At 40.5% G+C, this 21,239-nt stretch overlaps 1 protein-coding gene across 1 annotated transcript in view; it reads left to right on the top strand.

The window, feature by feature from the left end:
• LOC133152301 (protein kinase C-binding protein NELL1-like) overlaps nt 1–20,477 on the top strand; it is a 78,913-nt gene extending 58,436 nt beyond the window's left edge. The window contains exons 14-20 of the mRNA XM_061275814.1: nt 1,248–1,370; nt 10,440–10,535; nt 13,067–13,207; nt 15,706–15,902; nt 17,263–17,439; nt 17,613–17,837; nt 18,270–20,477. Coding sequence (XP_061131798.1) covers nt 1,248–1,370; nt 10,440–10,535; nt 13,067–13,207; nt 15,706–15,902; nt 17,263–17,439; nt 17,613–17,837; nt 18,270–18,320 — 1,010 coding nt within the window. The 3' untranslated portion in view covers nt 18,321–20,477. The remainder of the gene's footprint in view (nt 1–1,247; nt 1,371–10,439; nt 10,536–13,066; nt 13,208–15,705; nt 15,903–17,262; nt 17,440–17,612; nt 17,838–18,269) is intronic.
• Nucleotides 20,478–21,239: the final 762 nt, after the last annotated feature.

The raw sequence follows: 21,239 nt of genomic DNA, 5'->3' as shown, positions 1-21,239 counted from the left end.
CAGAAAATTGCCACTTTAACATGGAGATTGTTATTACGCATTTACTGGACTAATTTTATGGAAATCCATGCTCCCTCAGCTAAATACTGCGACAACCAATCAATATTGTTTCCCCCTGTGAGTCCGGACACAGCTCGGCGCTAGTCACATCAAGGTGAGCATCAAGGCCGAGCTAGAAAATACATCAAATGTAATAAGAACACAATTGGGGGCCAGTGAAGGAATCTGAGCATAATAAACTATGAGTGAAGTTGTTTTAAAACACGACCCCGAATCACAATGCCTCCCCCCTCCCCTTTTTTTTTTAATCTCAGCATAGGGAGCATTCATCGGGAAGACAAAAGCTAAATTATTTCAGCTAGCTGCTGCGGGGCGTTCAGCTTGCCACTCATTAATTAAGGAAAATGTATTAGTCATGACTTCCAAAGCTGCATATTCATGAGGAGTGTGCGCCCCAAGGAGAGGAATGGCTGCCTCAGGAGAAAAGAACATGTTCAGTATTTAAAGACTTTGTTCGGATATAAGGAAATATTCTTCCACCGTCTCGTATAATAATCTGAAAGTGTTCCATATTCAAATTGAAAATCAGATGTTGGAAAATTAATCTGATAAATTCAAGCCTAAAAAATGAACGAGTAACATATTTAGACTTAAATCACGTTATTACAATTTGTCATGCTATTTTAATTATGCAATTAAGGATATGAATAATCACACTTTTTTTTTTTTACCCTATTCTGCATATTACTTCTACATCGTGCCGGCCCCAGGTCGTTCCCACAACAGCTTCATCAGATTGTCTCATTAGTGGAACACGTTCATGTGTAACATGTACATGGACTGCAGCAAAGATGAAATCGCTCCAGCGGCTGGAGTTGACAGAATTTGTTGACTTTCGCTTTCAAATAAACTCTCAATGGGAGGACTCCGCTCGTACTCAGTATTGCAAATGCTAAATCGACAAACCCGTTCTCGTTAGCATAAATCGTAACAACACAACGGGCGGATACAGTGCTTAGATGATAAAATGAATGAAGGACGACTTTCTTTTTAAGGTTTAAAAAGTCAGGCAGCTTGACTAAAGGGATGTCATATTGCCGTGTTAGATCCTCTTAATTCTACTTCAAGGATTCTCTTTTTACTGAAGAGAGATTGATCTTCCGACATATTTAGGAGCCCCCGGCTAGCTAAGTTAGCCAACTGTTGCTGCTGTAATACTTCTCTCATGAGCTATATCTCTCTTCCAGAACATGATGAGTGTGCCAGTCGTCAGAACTCGTGCGATGAGAATGCGATCTGCACCAATACCGTTCGAGGACATCTGTGTAGCTGCAAGCCGGGCTACGTTGGGAATGGCACCATCTGCAGAGGTAAGTTCCTCCCTTCTGTCATGTCAACCAATTAGGAGTGATCGGGTGTCTTGTAGTAACATCTCTGACTGTCTGGTTCAGGCCTTCTGTTTATCGCCTTACAAGGCCACCGATTTTTTTTCCCCGTTGGTGAAACTTGATTTTTCTGGCATCCCGTGAACATGACGTAGGTTCATCATCTTTCCCTGATTCAATTGTGCGTAAAACTGCCTACACCGGAGCCACTAAACTGAAAAATACACTGTTTTCTTTTTTAGTGCACTAAAGTTGGGTCCTTGTCAAATCAAACATGGAATCTCTTGAGAAATAAAATTTCTAGTACAAGAGAGACATTATTTTATGACAGCAAGCGTCGGTGTTATGTTCTGCTATCACTTTTTATTTTAGAGCAAAATATGTACTGATATAAAAATGGTCCAAATACTGCAGTTTGTAAATAAGATGTGAATGGCTTGATATACATTTTTACAAGGCGATTATAACATGCAGGAATAACGACGAGTCTCCAAAGGAGACCTGGCAAAGGGAATTTTAATTGACATGGTAGATGTGGGCCTAAAACTCATTTCACACATACTGTCACATAATGGGAAATGTATTTAAATGTCTATGCTGGGAGAATTACACTTGTCATTAAAGGTTTCACTAAAACAGAGTAAGCCAGTTCATTCGCATTAAAATCACAATTAAAAAAATCGCATTGAAGAATAAAAAAGCACTCACAAGGCTTTAAAAGGGATTTTGACAGTCTTTATATGTGCTGTGTTTAACTACCAAATTGGGCAATAACAAGCTCACAAGGAGGCTTTCGTGGAATTTTATCACGTTGCACTTGGTTGTCATCCAAAGATGAAACTCTCATTAATTAGGGTGTGATTCCACAAAATGCGTTCCATCGTGGGACAGTCAGCGGTTGTGATAAATCAACAGCTGTTATTCTTACTGTGCTTCTTAAACACAGCTGAGATAATACGGTGTACTCGGTCGATCAGTGTTTTTATATTTTTTTTGGATGAGCTCATGATAGCAAATGACAAAACGTACTCGACTGAAGCCAGAGGTGTCAAACTCGTTTTTGTCACGGCCCGCATCGTAGTCATAGTTTCCTTCGGAGGGCCTTATGTATTATATATATACAGTATAGCCTACAGAACAAACTGATGAAGAATTATTTCTGAAATCTAGCAAAAACTTCAAATATTTTAAAAAGAGGAATGGTACTAAAAATTCCTAGCAATTTTTTAAAATTAAATACAATTTGGCATTTTAGTATTGACACAAAAAGTTATTGCACAATTTGTCTTCGCGGGCCACATAAAAGGATGTGGCGGGCCATATCCGGCCCCCGGGCCTCGAGTTTGACAACAACAGCCTACGCTGATGTCACAAAAGCATTAAGATGGGTAGCAGGCACAACGCAAGTCTTGGGACAGATCAATGCAATTTATAAAATGCTTCTCATACATTTTCTCCCTCTGGAATGTCTCCAAGCTCATATATAAACATGGAGGCAATATACAGTCTGAATCTATCGCTAACAGCGCATTTTTCATGCTGGGAGTCATTGGCAAAGTGTGAATGAAGGAGCAGAAGATTAAAAAGATGAATATATGGAATTACTGTCGAGAATATGAAATATGGCAATTTACTCATGCGTGCTAGTGACAAACACTATATGGAGTATAATCTGGATGAGTGGATGTAAAAATAAACCACTTTGGGTCAAAAAGACTCTGACCCGCTATTTGGGTCAACTTGACCCAACAGTCTGAGTCAATTTTTCTTGTCGGTTCATTTCCGAACTTAGTTGTTGTTGGCCCGACTGTTTTCCGAGTGTACTTAATGTCACTAAAACTTCCAATGACTTCCTGTCCTATTCCGGCCAATTAGTATTATTCAAGAAAGGAGTTGGAGGAAGTGGCCTCCCCCCCCTCCTCCCCCTTGAGATCTCATTACTGTGTGAATGTGACGGTGTTGGCCAATCGACCTGTGCCTCCCATTTCATCCCGCTCATACATCACTGCATCCCCCGTAGGACGGAGGGAATTAGTCTGAGTGCGACTGCTGCTCCTCTGTCTGTCGCCGTTAATATTAATAGGAGCAAGAATCGTGTTTAGCCAGCCTTGAGCAACGTGTCCACGGCCAGCAAGGTAAAGTCAGGTGTCATTAGAGGAGCCAGTTGAAAGCTGTGCAGGTGTTGCACATCATTCTTTTTGGAAGCTTGGAAAAAATAAAACCTTTCCTTTGTTGCTACCTAATTGGATTGCTAAGGAGCAACACATTTGGCAAGAATAATATCGTCATTGACTTTTTTTTGTATTTCGGGGAAGAACGTGGGCTGCTATAATTTCTTTTGCTAAGTGGTTGTTTGTTGAGGATTTCTTTCCGAACTCAAACTGTGCCTATTCATTATAAGAGCATAGTTGAGGACTTTTTTTTCTTTCGCCTACCCTTTCCATGGTTTTTTTTTTTTTTTTAAATCTAACAAAATATGTCTCCCCCTGTTGACCAATGCTTTTTTTTCTGGTGCAAACATGGTGCTCATCGATCGAAAATATTTGACAGCGATTGACTGTATCTGGCTTAGCTGGAATTGAGACAAAATGAGAGGTTAGGACACTACATCTTTTTGTCGTGGCTCTCTCGAGGGGAGAAAGGTGTCGCCTTTGTGTCAATTGCCATTTTATTGAGTCACAAGACGATAAATAGGCCACAGCAGTTCCACCGGAGCAAAGCAAACAATTATAGATCAGCATTGTCTCAGGGTCAGCCTAATGATCGTCCGCCTATCGTAGAGCTCGTGTCGTTTGTTGAATAAGCCAGCTAATCGTCTTCATGGCCCATTTCATCTCCAAGAGCCGCTCTATACAAACCAAAGCTTGAGTAGCATCAGGAGACAAAAGCGGGATCCTTTTCTTTTCGCATCCTCCTACAAGGGCTAATCACAGAGGAACCATGTTTGACAAAAGATTTGTGAATTCTCAAGGGAGGATGTTTACTTTAGGAAGAAGGTGGCAGGAGATAAGTATGAAGGAGAGAGTTGATGGCTGGAGCCTTGATTTCCCTTACAAGTGTGAAGGATTTCTTTTGATGTTTACATAATGGTTGTTCCCCCTCGACTCATTTTAATAGAATGTGCCGCAGCTTCTCGGCTGTGCCAGAGGGCAGTGGCGTCTTATTTTAATTGCACCAAGCGGTGATTAATTGTGGACGCAAAAGAAGAAAGTACGTTTTATACTTTCTGGCAATTAGCATACGAGGCAATTATTTTTTTACCAGTGCCTCGCTGTGATGACGATTTTTGCTTGAGGAGCACACATTTAAACTCGGTCTGCCATTAGATGTCTCTCTTTATATTCTTAACCTATCTCAATGGGGATTTCTTACCTGTCAACTGTCTTTTTTTTCAAATGATCAGTGTCTGTCACTCTCACTGCCTGATCCATCGTTCATCGTGACCATGTGCTGTCTTTTGGCATGACAGAGAAGCTTTTTCTTGAGAGAAGTAATGAACGCCGTCCACACTACGGATTTCCCTTTCCTATTTGCCGACATATCCAAGCTGACACCATGTAGGAACATGCTTGGATTAGCTGAGCACTGCTACAAAAAACGCAAACAATCCAATGAGACTATGAAAGGAAATGTCCCGTATTTTCCGGACTATAAATCGATCTGGAGTATAAGTCGCATCAGCCATAAAATGCATAATAAAGAAGAAAAATACGCTGGAGTGTAAATGCATTTGATAAAATCCAAAATTGATAATATAGCTAGAATAGAGGTAACAACAGGCTGAATAATTGTACGGTATGCTAACGTTTCATGACACATAAACAAGGAACTGACAACGTGCCTGACGTAACATATTAAGAGTTATTCGAATAACTATAACATGCTAACTAGTTTATGGAACCATCCGTGTCACTCCAAATCATTAAATCCATCAAAATCGCCGTCCACTGTGTCACTTTTAAACAACTCCGCTAACTCCGGAGGTAGAAAATGCGGCGCTTCCTCTTCTTCGTGGCTTGTGTCAGACTCATCGTCAGTTGCAGTTCCAATTATTCCACAAGCCTAGAGCACCCTCTTACGGTTTAGAGTGAAAATCACATGTGAAATGACATAATGATATGTTAATAATTTCACACATAAGTTGCTCCTAAGTATAAGTCGCACCCCCGGCCAAACTAAGAAAAAACTGTGACCTGTATATACGGTAAACAAACAAGTCAACACAATCTCCTGACCGATCAAATGCATTTCAGGGTTTGTGCATCCCTCCTCCAGAACCTGGCAGCATGTGTCATGTGTAATTCCCACACGACATCATGCATCTCAGCAGTAAACGGCGTCTTATCAGTGAAAGAGCAGAGGGTGGCGAAAAGTGTGGCGTCAGCGACCTCGGCGTGTGTGCGCGCGCTTCAATAATGGATTTGGACGTAGGGATTCGTTGATCCCGCTCAGCATTTAGTTATGAAAGCTCCTCACATCCGAGTGCCAAGGGCATCCCTGTTCCTCCCCTCTTGCTCCTCTGATAGCTTCTCTGCCCCTGTGACTCTTCCACAGATTGAAATAGATTGAATCACCCATACGTGATGGGAATGGCAAGTTTCACAATGAATGTTTAGTCACATGCAGATTTCGAATCGAGGCCGTGAAATTATTTTTTTTCAAATGTTCGTTGTCATTTGTCAAATACTGTAACTTCAAATTTCCAAAGCTCAGTTTGCTAAACTTGCCAAATTGTGATCAGTTTTAGGATTTATTTTCATTTTGAAATTATACAGTATACTATGGTCAAATGGTTCTCAACAGTTTTGCAATAGAAAATGGTCCCAAGCCAGTTTGCTTGTTCTAAGAATAGATAGATAGATAGATAGATAGATAGATAGATAGATAGATAGATAGATAGATAGATAGATAGATAGATAGATAGATAGATAGATAGATAGATAGATAGATAGATAGATAGATAGATAGATAGATAGATAGATAGATAGATAGATAGATAGATAGATAGATAGATAGATAGATAGATAGATAGATAGATAGATAGATAGATAGATAGATAGATAGATAGATAGATAGATAGATAGATAGATAGATAGATAGATAGATAGATAGATAGATAGATAGATAGATAGATAGATAGATAGATAGATAGATAGATAGATAGATAGATAGATAGATAGATAGATAGATAGATAGATAGATAGATAGATAGATAGATAGATAGATAGATAGATAGATAGATAGATAGATAGATAGATAGATAGATAGATAGATAGATAGATAGATAGATAGATAGATAGATAGATAGATAGATAGATAGAATCAGCGATTACATTCATCATGAAAAAAATATATTTCCTCGTCGGCTTGCGTGTTCTCCGTTCCCCTGTTGATCATTAATAAATAGCTTCTGGTGTCATCTCAGTCTAACTCATCCATCTGGTTACAGAGGCAAGCTTGCAAAACCATCTGCAGTGGATTTCATAAACATCAAACAACAAGCTCACAAATGTACGTCGAGTCGGTTGTTGTCATGAGGATTATCTCGAGCACTGGAAAACAGAAGATGACAAGCCACAGTATCCCACAACGGCCTGTTCCTTACAACAGGGCACCATTCTAAATAAAGTATAGCTAAGGTAAATTTAAAGTTCAAGTTAAAGTCCCAATGATCGTCACACACACCTCTGGGTGTGGTGAAATTTGTCTTCTGCATTTAACCCATCCCCATGGGATTTTCATCCATCCCCTGGGGGAGAGGGGAGCAGTGAGCAGCAGCGGTGCCGCGCTCGGGAATCAGTTGGTGATCTAACCCCCCAATTCCAACCCTTAATGCTGAGTGCCAAGCAGGGAGGCAATGGGTCCCATTTTTATAGTCTTTGGTATGACCCGGCCAGGGTTTGAACCCACAACCTTCCAGTCTCAGGGCGGACACTCTACCACTAGGCCGCTGAGCTTAAAACTACACATTTCCTAAACAAAGGCAACGTTAGGCATTTTTTGGCAGAATTTTCAAATGTTTCCATAATTTCCTACTTGCTGAAGGCAATCCATCTGTAAGGCGATTGGAATATATGGCGGCTCCTCTGAGTAAAAGAACTCTCACTCATAGCACAGTGGGCGTAATAAATTGCTATGTCAGAGGTATTGATCATCTGCCCTCGCAACCCGCTGCGGATGCATTATGATGACAAAAATCATTCTTAATGCAGCTTTAATCTACGCAGACCGTCTAGCGTAGGTTTTTATTGTCAAGTAAGCAGGGTCATTATTTGGGATGTTATGGAAGAAGCTCAACACAACCTTGTGGTGTGTTTGTAACTGAATATATTTTTCGTGGTGAACCTTCCTAAAGAGCCCAGTTTGATTGAGGAGTTGACCTACGCCGAACAAGGTCATCAGTGAGCCAACTCTGACCTTATCCGGAGCGCTCATTGTTTCCAAAGGCTGTTTGTCCCTCCAGCAATCCAAACAACAGGCAGCCAAGCGCTACTTTACAAGTATTGATTTATTCACTCATTGGAAACGCAATGGCTCGCAGTGACATGCAACTTCTGTGCTGATATATAGCATTGCTTCTTATGTGACTGAAATGTTACTCGGATTTGAAAATATAATTAAAATGTTATACCGACACATTTTTAAGGCGGAAGTCAAGTCAATGTGGATTTTTTTTTTTTTAATGACCAATACGAATATATGTAAATGTCCTGCCTTTATTAAAAAACAAAAATCACATTATCGCAAGACCAACAAAGCAGTAACACGTCACATCAATGAACCATGCAGCCGTGGAAGCTCATAATTAGCGAGTTTTCTTCCATGCTCTAATTAAAATACGCTTTCGATATTCCTCGCAATTGGTGGAATACCCATCGGCTCTCACTGTTCACTTCAACACTAATTCTGAGCTGGATCCTTAGATGCCCAATGAGCGTGAACGGGGCTGTTAGCCGTGCCACATAGTGGAGTGATTTGATTCTCACCACCCACTGGAAAGCAATCTGGGTCCATAATGGGAAACTCAAATAGCAAATCTGTGAGTATAAGCATGTGTTGAGAAGTCGCGAGTCAGCAACAGGCTCACTTAAGCATCCAGATAGTTTAACCGGAGGTCACGGGAGTGACAATGAAGGAGGCGCCATCATAGCACGTATTATTCGTCGCACTAGCGCCGCTCCTAAAATAGAAGGTAATATCGTTGGAGAAATCAAAAAAAAAGAAAGCGAATGATGAAAGGAACTACGGTTGGTTGAAGCTGGTTGATGACACTAAATATGTATATAAATATATATAGTATCTATATATTTTATGGATTATATATTTTATTATCGTTGTATTTTATTATTCTATTTTTATATAATATATATATAAAAATCATATATATTTTTATTATTATATTTTAATATTTTCTTATTATTTTCCTTTGATTGTATTTTTCAGATATTGGGTTGATTGTTTTTCTTTGCATGATTTATCTTTTTTTATCTTTTTTTTAAAAATTATTATTATTATCATATTTTAATATTATTTTCCTTTGATTATATTGTTCAGATATGGTTTTTTTTTGTTTTTATTTGCATGATTTAGTATCTTAGTACATTATTTGAGACCAGAAAATAAACTAACTCGTAAACTACAATTCCACATTTTCATTCCCACCACACACATCAACAAAAGTCTGTCTCGGTTCCAAGACCAAGCAGTTTATGAGTGTGAAAAGCGGTTAGAGAAGTTTTAAATTGAATTGTATTCCTGTGTGGGAGTGCCAATATTGACGTTTTATTCCGCTTCATCCCGTGTCTGTCCGTCACGTATTCCCCTGACAACCGTACTACTGAATATGCGTAGCCTCATCAAGAAGATGAGGCGGCAGAGTGATGACAGATTGCTCTAATTAAGACTTCATCACAAGATTAAGAAAATAGCATACATATTGAAAATCACAAGACTTAATGAAGCCTGAACGTTCATTTTTACTGCAGCCCAATTCATTAGTTTCATATAGATACACGTAATAATGAATCACGAGTGTTACGACGGTCATTGTGGTTTCCCCTCCCCGTGTTTGAAAGTCATTAGTTGGAAAAGACGGGCAGCAGAACGCTGATGACGGCGAAATGATGATTAGTGCTGCAGATAGATTGAGTCAATACAAGTGTAATTAATATTTCAGCGTGGGCTTTATTAGTACAGGAGCAATCAGGCTCTTGATGAGGGAATTTTTAAATCAGCGAGTCACTTAAATATACAGTCGGTGGTCTTTGATTTTATGTAAATGTTTGCGCTTTCTTGCTGCTGCTGTGATCTTTTGCAACATTCATACGCACGCCGAGGTTGTTCAGTCAATTGGGCTCATTTATCAAGTCATTTTTTATGAATGCACTTGTTTAACTTTTCCTACTTTTTGCTTTTTTGGTGGGGGATTAATTGCACTTGTTAGCTAGCCGCCTACTCTTGTGTTGTGTGTGTGTTTGTGCCAAAATTTTTAATGAAAACCAGACCATCTGCTTAGTGTTTCTCTGTTTGAGGTGGGATCACTCAAAAAAATTTTACTACCGTAATTTTCGGACTGTAAGTCGCGGTTTTTTTCATAGTTTGGGCGACTTATACTCAGGAGCGACTTGTATACATATATATGTTTTTTTTCACTTTTTTGGGCTTTTTATGGCTAGTGCGACTTATACTCCGGTGCGACTTATAGTCCGAAAATTACGGTATATGCTCTCACCAGCACACATCATTTAGAATCGCAAACTAAAAATGCAAAATTAGAAATGCTTCAAGCCCACTGATCAATAATCTTCGGCCATGTTAAATTGAATCACACAGGAGGCTGAGCAATTCTGAATCTTAGCTGCAAGCATGGCTGTTTTCACATTGACTGCTTGATGTTTTCAATATTTTGTATAAATTAGCAAGGGCATTAGAACACGAAATGGTGGAATGATAAAATTATTACTGAAATGAGAAAGAATCCATTCGTGCTTTGTGTTTCCTAACAGCTGCAAGTGTGATAGAGTTTTTAGAAAAATATTTTTCTTGTCTTTTCAGCTTTCTGCGAAGAGGGGTGCAGGAGCGGCGGGACATGTGTGTCCCCCAACACGTGTGTTTGTCCTTCAGGATTCACAGGACGATATTGTGAGACGGGTAAGACACATATTTTGCTCTAATTTCAACTTGAGTGACATCACATGTCTGGCACATTATTTAATTTGGCTCAACCAGCTTACGTTTAGACTTTTTAGGAGCGGCAAACTTCTATCTCTCATATATAAGTTTGCAGTGCTGCAAGTCCCCAGTGATATTTAGTAGGTTAGTAGGACTTGGACAGCGATGTAAAAGTGTGAGAGCTCGGCTAAGGGAGTCTCTTGAGAGCTCGGTGATTATTTTAACTGCATGGATTAATTCCCAGCTAAAGTAATATTTAGAGCCCTTCACAGTTTAAACTGTCATAAAGCCTTCGCACGCCCCTTCCTTTTGGGAAATTGGGGAGGAGAAATGAGGCTCTGCAGAAGGAACCGAAGAGCTTTCCAATAAAGCAAAAGTATCAAACCCAAGGCCCGGGGGCCAGATACGGTCCGCCTAATCATTTTATGTGGCCCGCGAAGACAAATAGTGCATCGACTTCATTTGTCAATACTAAAATTACAAATAGTTTTCTCTTTTGAAAAATAGATAATTGCTAGACATTTTTATTAGCATTCATCAAATATTTAAACTGTTCTTACTCGTCGCTGATTTCAGACTGTCTATGAGGCGTTGACACTCATAATGGCCCTCCGAAAGAAACTGAATACAATGCGGCCAGCGATAAAAATTTCTTTGACACCCCTGCAATAGACGAAGATGGAGAGACTGGCCTTGTATGGAAAAAAAAAACATTCTGTGTATTTTCCAATAAAAAAGGCCTGAAATATGGAGAGAAGAAAATGCTGACATGTTTTTCTCACAAAATAGCAGAGCGCGAGCCCTCGGATTGGTAACATTTTGTATTGGAGGTGAAAACCATTTTGGGCTGAGTCTCTTTTCATAAACGATGAAAAGCCATGTTTGCGACTACAGCGGGATTATTGTTATTATTCGCAAGGCTGGTGGCACTGCTGCCTGGCAGCTTAGCTGATGTTGCTTTGCTTCTTGTCAAGTCACATGTTTATGTATTTTGGGAAACATCACAAATGACAACGTTCGGCTTTAATTTAAGAAGATTTAACAACGTATTAGGAAGGTCTGCCGAGTATGTACCTGGATTTTCAGGACCTCACTTATATTTGGAGGAAGTGAGCTAAATATTTTTCCTTCTGTGAGGATTTTATTTTGGCAAATAATCTCCTTAATGTGTTATTGGAAGTTTCTCTGGCATTAGCACAAGCTAAAAAAAGGCTAACATTAGCATTTTTCACACGGTGATGTTTATTTGTGGAAGTACAAGTTGCCTTCAGCCATAAGTCTGTCAGAGTGAGTAAGCTAGTGATTCATCTATGGCCTGGGGGAGCGATGGAGGGCAGCCCCCTCAGGCATCTGACAGATATTAGTGAGCTGCGGAGAAGGGCAACAAAAGTAGACGTTGGCCCAAAGTGTTTACAAAGTCTGTGGATGTTCTTCTTATAATACGTTATACATGAGCAGTTTCAACGGTGAAAGATTTCAAAACTGAAAAAAGTATCTTGTGATTGGTCGAGGTGTCACATGAGGACAAGACAAATTTTATATCACATTTAATTTTTTGCTTATTCAGCTTTCTCATACTATTTCTCAATTCTAGTCCTTAGATTAAATTTTTGGCGGGGGCATACAATCAAGGAGTTGTCAAATTTGTAATGTGCCACAAATTCTATTCATACTGTATTTCTTCTTTTTTTCTCTCTTTAATAATTAAGATGACAACCCAGATTTTTATGTGCACATGTTGACTTCTTTTCTGACAATTCTAATATGGTATGTTGAAAATATGGATTTTTCTGATGATTTTTTTTTTTTTTAGTAGAGCATCCCGGTGAATATAATATCCATCTGTGAACTCAGACATGTGGCATCTGCCTCCTATAGTTTCAGTAACACTCTATCCGTGCATGTATTGATTTTCAATAGCGCTTGTCCTGTCCAGTGTCGCATTCTCCCAGAGGCAAAACACAGACTTCACTTCAACCAATCACTGCCAGGAAACAAATTAAGACCCAAGCATCATCCACATATTATTAATTTACATTTTTATCATTGCTCCTCAACCATTATTATCTTTTCTATCCATTACGTTTGATATATATTATATGCCACTTTCACCAAGTTAATGAGGACTTCCTTGTCCTTTTGGCTACTGTTAGCATTTAGGCATTTTTCTAGCCAGAGGCCAAAGTACTGCAGATGAGCAGCAGAATTCACATGATACATAATGGATGAGCGCGATTCGCTCTCCTGAGAAAGCGCTAAGGGCCGGCCGGGCGGGCAGGAGTATTTACTCCACTTGAGGGAAACAAAGCAAGCGGGGGCAAACCTGCAAGTGCACACGGCTTTCTTCCCTGCAGAGATGGGTGGCATCTAATGCGAGCAGCCGCTGGCCCGGCGCCACTCTTGTGACAGAATTTGGCAGTTTGATGGGATTAGCCTTCACTGAGCCAACCGGACGGCGCAGATGTTTCATGTTCATAATCAAGCGTCTGTGTGTGAATGTGTGTGTGCAGATATCAACGAGTGCGCGGAGGGCCTGATTGAGTGTCACAACCATTCCCGCTGTGTCAACCTCCCCGGCTGGTACCACTGTGAATGCAGAAGCGGTTTCCATGACAATGGCTCCTATCTGCTTGATGGGAGCTCATGCATTGGTGAGTATACACAGAGTTGAAAACATTCAGAATAACAGTCGACAAGACCCTTCTGAGATCTGATTGAAATTCTGGAGTATATTTTGCTTTCTTTCTCATTGTTTATTTGTGATCCGTTCTACTCGATAGGATTCACGTGTGGCTGTGAGCCTCATTTCTAATCGAGGAGATATGTTTGTCCCGCTTCCAATTTGACGGTTGCGACTGGCACGAGGAAAAACAAGATTCAAAGTAATGCCAAAGGCTGCACTCGGGCATCCAAGCGCAGTCAGGAGTAAAAAGGAAAGAAAACATGATAAGTTAGTTGGCAAAATTTGTTTTCTAAAAGTTTAAGATGGAAGGATTGGGAGTGACATTTTTGTGGAGAACAGATAAAAGAAAAACATTTTGGCTGCTCGTTTAGTACAGCGCACTGTTTTGAAATGGTTTTTAAAAATCTCCCCTTTGAAAGTGTTCATTCCGGGCTCGTGTAAATATATTACAGTCATGACAATAATGGTGGCACTGTAATAATGTTTTCCAGCAGGTGTACGTTTAATGCAGGGTGAATTCAGAACCTCATTTTTGACAAGGTTATGGTCTATACGTGATACTTTTCAATGACGCAATGAAAAAAAAGCAACATTCCTGTTATCACCAGGTTGTTGTAAAAATGTATGCTGAGCTAAAAAAAAAAAAAAAAAAGGCCTTGACAACTTTGTAAACAAAGACGGTCTATTCTGTAGAAGCGAATAGTAATCCAAGTACTACTTGCAAAGTCCGAGGTGAAATTCAAACAGAACCTCGGAGCCGTGAGGCCACAGTTGAGTGCAATTCCGCATTTGATAGAATTCAATACTTTCATAAATCAGCACCTTTGCAGCAAGCAACAATCAATGAAACTTGATTGGGTTCCCAATACTCTCCATTCTGTCAGTGGAGAGGACGATAGGCCATCTTTGATATACTGACACATAACGACCAAATATGTCGGGGCTACTGAAGATAAAACCAAATTTATGAATCAAATTAGATTAATTCAGTCAACTGTAATCGGAAAGAACCGATAGATAGAAAGGACGGACGGACAGATGGATGCCTGTCCACGACATGCGGTGATGAGTGAGCACCATTTGCCCTCCATTGAAGTGAGCTAAATAAAATAAACTATGCTTACATTTATTCTCAGTTCATTTGGAAGCATTGCGGGATGTTGAATAGCATTGTGTTGTGCTGCGTCCAGGATGGCGGCAGCCGCATCGCTTTCGCATTATTGCTTTGACTGAGCGCTACACGGCTTGCATCGTAAAATCTATGAATTATGCCTCGAGCATTGAGGCTTTACCAGGAATCTTGAGGATAATGCATTTTAATAACACACTGTCTCCCTGCATAAAATATGTGGGTACCCCGTTCCCTTTCTATGTGGAAACCCGTGGCACAAACATGATTTCGATTTGCAAAGTTTTGAGAAGAGTTTTGGCAGTGCTGAGGTAGTTTGTATTGAGCGTACATGCAATGGGTATCTTGCGGTATCGGGGCGCTCGTTTTGGGGTTTTCCATCCGCTTGGCCGTGCTCAGCTGCGTTCTACTAATGACTTTTGTGTTGCAATCTTGGGTGTGTGTCATCTGCGAGCGGCTGCTTCTGGCGGAATGCGGTGAATGTAGCATGACGAGCATTAATCCTTCAGCAGCAGAGCTGCATGTCCTACCCGCTAATGGGGATTTTATGTAGTCTATGCAAATAGTCCGCGGGAGGAACAATACATTCTCATCTGAGCTTTTATGCTCTGGTTCTTTTTTTTTTTTTTTTTTTACACACAAACTTGATTCTGCAAATAATTCCAGCATGTGTTCGGCGATGGCACGGTTTATTGTCATGGCTACAACATGAGCCAAGCTTCATCCCAGTGAATGTTTGTTTACCTTTTATATTGCACGAGATTACTTTGAAAGGCTCAATTAGTTTGGCAATTTAGTAGAACAAAAAAAAAAAGTGGCAGGTGGTGCTAACCCCAGCATTTGGGCAGGATGTCACATTTGGTTTGGCAAAAGAAAATGAAAATGAGTAACGTTACAGTTGAGGCACCTGGATGCTGCTGAGGACGTGCTCATAGCGAGGAAAACACAATAACGCTCGGTTCAAATTGACAGTCGGGGAGATGCACGTTTAATATTGAATATCGCGTGTTTGTTTATTTTTGTGCTTGAGGCTTGCAGTTGTATTGAAACGCTTACTGATGAATTGATCCATGTGTAAACTCCGATACACAGTAGATGGCAGACATGACTTGGAACAACGCAATCTTAGAGAACAAATATATTGTGTATTTTGACAGAGAGAAGATCGAAGCTATAACGTGCCACGATGTGTCCCACTTGTGTTGTTGCTGTGTAAAATAGCAAAGAAAAAAAAATCACAATCAGTAGTCACCGATCGACTCCCTTTTCATGTATGCCGTGTAAAATCTATTCATTGCAGGCCTTGTGTGACTTTTTTTTTTCCATCTGCCTCCCAGACATCGACGAGTGCATTGCGCAGAAACACTCTTGCTGGAACAACAGCGTGTGCGTCAACCTACCGGGAAGCTATGACTGCGTGTGCGCGTCGGGTCCGGGTTGCACCGGGGACTGCCCGCAAGCGGAGGGCATCATCCGAAGGAACAGGGAAGACTGGAAACCCAGCTATGACATCTGCACTATTTGTTCCTGCAAGGTACTGAGAAGAAAATTTAATTAGGACTCTATGATGATCGTTTTTATGTAATTAATTCTGACATCACACGTTCCAGTGGAGACGAGAAAGGGCAAAAGGTTTAAGATTAACTCAAGATGCAATTTAATACACGGATCTGGATCTGTCCGCGATTTATTACAGTCCAGATATGGAAACGTGCTTTTCATGGCTGTGCACAGACTTGGCCTGTTTTACTACCAACCATGATGCAAAACGATGCGTGTGCTAACGTGCGCCAACACAATCCATTGGAAGATAAAGAGTCCCACACACTTAGCCTTTGGCACATACTTCAAAAGACGCGCTTCGGAAATGACCAAATCAAATTACGCATGGAAAGAACATCTCCGACAAAGGCTATAATGAATACAATCTATGAATTATTCAACATGTCATCCACAGCGATTATATTCATTATGAAGCTGTTGTTGAACGGTAAATAGGCAACACGAATTTGGATTTACTGGGGGAAAAAAAATCACAAGGCAGTGGCGGACTTCCCGGCGCGGCGAGGCGAGCGTCTCCGCAATTGGTTGTTAATTCCCCAGCAGGCTCCAGCCTGTAAATGTAAAGACCAAGGCCATAAGAATTGGCCTGGCGCTTAACGAAGCGGGACAATACGCAGAGATAAAACATTGGCTCCGTGTTACCTTTTTAACGGTATGCAGAGGGATTTTACAGCCCTCGTACATTTTCTAACGGCCTTTTCTTGTAACGTTTTTATATCGCCACTAGACTGCCATCGCTGAGCCAGACAGCGCTTGCTGTTCTGTGTAAAACCACCCATTAAGTTTTTAGCAGGTGGAGTGGAAGATACAGGGACCGAGTGTCCACAAATTCTGTCAATACGCGTTCAAATCTCGCTACTCTTGAGTTTGACCTACAGCTACATAAAAAAGTAGCTGATAAAAATGGATGTTTAGGGGGCCAAAACAACACATCACAACACACACAGAAAGAAAAATTCCAGAGCTGGAGGGATCCTCACATTGTGGTAGGCAATTATTGGTTCCAAATACCAAGCAATTTTGCCTGAAAACCTTGAGGAGGAATTTCTCCTTTTCAACACAGCAGTTACTCACAGCGGTAGGTCGGTTTGCATGATTTCAGATCTGTTTATGCCGAATAAATTCAAACGTGGGCATCCGGTTCTGCTTTTCAAAAACAATATGATTATTTCATCCTGAAAAATATTTTTGGTCTTCCTGAATGGGCTGCCAGTGGGTACAAATCAATGATTTCATTCGTGCCGTTGATAAGCGGACGCCAATCAAATTGGAAGCTGAGACAATTTGCCGGACCGCACGTATTCAAAGCAACTCCAACCTGCTCTTTCCAGGATGGCCAGACATACTGTCGAAGGAAACCCTGTGACTGCGCAGACCCAGAGGAGGATCTGTTCTGCTGTCCCAGTTGCGATAACAGACCCAGCAGCCAATGTTTGGACCAGAGCGGCCGTACACTCTACCGGAGCGGCGCGTCTTGGCTGTATGGCTGCCAGCAGTGCCGCTGCATGGTTAGACAACACATGGACATGCATGTAAATTAGCGTCGCAAATGAAACCCGACCTTCAAGGCCAATCTCTGTGGGCTGTAATAGAATCTCCTCATCAATACGGAGCTCAGACTTAAGCTAGGTTTCAAAGCCGCTCATGGATGACTTTTTTGCTACGTCGTTTTTGTTTCCAGGAGGGCGAGGTGGATTGCTGGCCTCTGGTTTGTCCTGTGCTGATGTGCGAGTACACGGCAGTGGCAGAAGGCGAATGCTGCCCGCGCTGCGTCACAGACCCCTGCCTGGCCGACAGTTTGTCTTACGACATCCGACAAACGTGTTCGGACCACGCCGGCGTCACGCGCCTCAGCGGGGACGCGTGGCAGATGCCCAACTCGCCCTGCACCGGCTGCATGTGTAAAGTAAGACGAAGCAATATTTGTTGTTGATTATTATGAGTCATCTTTGTGAATTATTGAACGGTTTTCTTCACCGAGACTACTCGGCAAACTGCAGTTGAAATAATACCAAATTTCACAGATACCAAGTACCATAATTTCAATTAAAATATTATCAATACTAACAATTTTGTACTTTAATATATATATATAACAAAAATTCACAAAATTCCACAATGACAGAAAATAAATGTGTCACAGAAGATGATTCGGTGAAAATTCTATTGCCAAGGAAGATTTAGTCAGTGTAATCTTTTTTTGCCTTAAGTATCGGTGACTGGTATCGGCAGTCTCTACGATTGTGAATTTGCAAGTTGTAAAATGTTGCTTCACAGCATTGCAGTACGGGATATAAATGCTACAACGCTTGTTTCTTTTTTGTGCTGCCATGCACAGAACGGAAACGTTTGCTGTTCGCTGGATCTCGACTGCCTCCAGAACAACTGATGCTCTTCATCTTCTGGTGATATTTTTTCCCCACTATCTTTCCCTGACTCCTCCTTTCGCCGAAGGGCAGCCACGCCCCGCTTCCCATTGCCAAACAACTGGAGCCCCTTTTTTTTTTTTTTTCAAGGGGGACAAACTCTTTCTTGCACATCCTTGTGTATGCCGATGTGTGCACCGAAAATACAAACACACACTGGTTGAGACGTTGGGTTATCCCCCCCACCTGACATTGTTGGCAGGACTTGACTGCGAGTCGTAGCTCCACCCGAGGAGCTTGTGGTCGAAGCTACTCACATCCCCTGCTGTATGTCTTCATCTTTTCTTCTGTTTCACAAACAAATATTTTGGCTTTTATCTTTTCAGGCCCAAACTAGACACAAGGCGCTGAGAGCTGTCAATCAAAGTTTGAAGAGCCTGCTAATGAGGTCAATAAGAATGTTGTCCGATGCGATTTGTTTTATGGCTCACTATTGAGTGGATTCATAATTTTGGGGGGAATTATTTTCATCAGTTGTATTTGTTTCAGTTTTTCAATCCAATGCAGCCCACAAAAAGACAAAAGTTTTGATGCCTATAATGAACGAGAATTATATTGAGCAATATTTAAGTTTAAAACATGAACAGAATAGGGCAAAGGGATGGTTGATTGGATGTGAAGGAAGAAATATGGCTGCTTCTGGTAATTGTCAAATAGCATAAACATTTCTCAGCAATATCTAATGAAGTAACATGGATTTATTCTTTGCAATACCCCGTTTTACCTGTAGGAGCAATAGTGAGTTATAGTAGCTTCCAGTCAGCCCTCGGTTGAGTGGATGAGATGCGAAGGAAAAAAAAATTGTTCAAACCACGGTTTTTGCGAATCACAATGAGGTTAAAACAAATAAATTTCATCTTTTTTTCCCCTTCATAGTTTTCAAGCAGCAATGATCCCAGCAAAAACCTGAGCTATGCAAATCGAAAAATCTATGAAAATGGTACGACTGACAAATTAACACTGGGCTCAAATTAATCTCATTATTTTCTTTTAACTCATTTGTTAGCTAAAAAAAAATACATCTTCTTACATACAGCAATTTTAGATGCAACGTGTACATATTTGTAAAAATGTCTAACTCTTCAAAACCTCATTTGATTCCATTTTATTTTTTAATCACACACTCCTTTTGTGCATCGAAATATTTAAGTCTCCCCCAGTCTATGGGCATTTTAATCCTTGCGGACCTCTCAGTTTTGAGTGAGCTCTTCGTATTTACGTCTGTAATTCTTTCATAAGCATCCTCTGTGCTTAAGTTGTCTGTCAAATAACCACACGTGATTTCCACAGTGGGTAGCGGTCGGCCCCACGACATTGATTAAATTGCCGGACATTGCCAGATTGCTCTGTCATTCCCAAGGTGGCCCGGCTCCTCGCTGTACACACACGCATTGACAGCAAGACACTAAAAAGGAGGAAAGAGTTAATTAAAAGACCCCAGTCGTGTGCTTTCCAGTATGCCAGCGGGTCACCGTGTGTCGAATCTGTTTACAGACGGTCAGGCTCATTAAGACACAAAATGTCAGTGCTCTTTCTGCAACACTACATATGTTCTGGCTCTATTTTGGCTTCTGTTGTCTTCTCCATCATGCTGATGTTTGTCTTGAGAGGGCTCGTTTCCCTTGAGCGTCCCTTTCATCACACTTTGAGTCTGTCGCTGTTGGTAATATTGCTTTTTCACCCCCAAAATGTGAGATGGATTGCCAAGAGTGTATTTGTAGTCGAACGGCTAAGTACCGATACTGGAATGAAATTCTTGTCAGATTCTCTTGGACCGTGCTTTGGAACATCTGCCAGTTATTTGGTACACTTGTCAGTCAAATCCGGAATACGCAACATTTGGAACAGGATTTAGTTAGTTCCCCCCAAAGAATCAATGGCAGATATTTTAAAGAAAGACTTCCATATTTAAATATAATATTTTCCTTAAATATGCATGACATAAATCGGATATTGGTACTTCGTATCGGTACTCGCCCATCAGTGACTTTATGAATTGCGTTTCTGTACTGTGGACAAATTCACCCTGGCAACTTCCACGGTTCATTTGTTAGTCCATGTATTTATTTATTAATCTATTTATGTATTCCTCTTTTTTATTTTGTTTATGAAGAGACCAAAATTAGCCGCATTTCATTTGTTTGTTCATGTATTTAATATTTATTTATTTATTTATTTATTTATTTATTTATTTATTTATTTATTTATTTATTTATTTATTTATTTAGTTATTTAGTTATTTAGTTATTTAGTTATTTAGTTATTTATTTCATTGTTTCATTTGTCCATTTAAAAAAAAAAAAAAAAGTTTTTTAATTTTGTTTACGAAGAGACCGAAATGAGCTACATAGCGAGATGGAACTGCATGAGTAATTTGCCTTCCTTTTGCCCTTCCTGCGTTGGGCTTGTGAAAGCTGAAGGGTCATCTCGTGCTAGGCCATGTCATTGTCCCTCCGGAGGGGACGCGGTGTCACGCGGAGGGGTGCGCCGTCGCTTTGACTTCTCAGCCACGCTGACCTTGTCTCGTCTGTTCGCCTTGGCATCTGTTTGTGTCTCATAGGAACGAATCTCCATATATCGCCCTTCGTCACGATGACTTTTTTTAATCGTGTGTTAATTGTGCAGAGTCAGCATACGATTGAAAAACAAGCGATGTACACTGATCTCACTGAAGTCGAACGCCGCAGACATTTGTAAAAAGATCACTTTTTTTCTGCGCGTGCTTTTGATTTATTTGATATTTGAAAAAAAAAAATCTGTAAACACATTGCAAGTTTGTGTGTAAATGTTTTTACATACTGACGATATGAAGAAATTATACAGTTTTCTATTACCGTTGTGTTCATGCCTAATGTGTTTCTTTTGGTGACGACTTTCATTTG

Source organism: Syngnathus typhle, linkage group LG4, assembly GCF_033458585.1.
Source record: "Syngnathus typhle isolate RoL2023-S1 ecotype Sweden linkage group LG4, RoL_Styp_1.0, whole genome shotgun sequence".
Taxonomy (NCBI): Eukaryota; Metazoa; Chordata; class Actinopteri; order Syngnathiformes; family Syngnathidae; genus Syngnathus; species Syngnathus typhle.
Note: the sequence above shows the minus strand (reverse complement) of the source record. Positions and strands in the feature narration are given on the sequence as shown.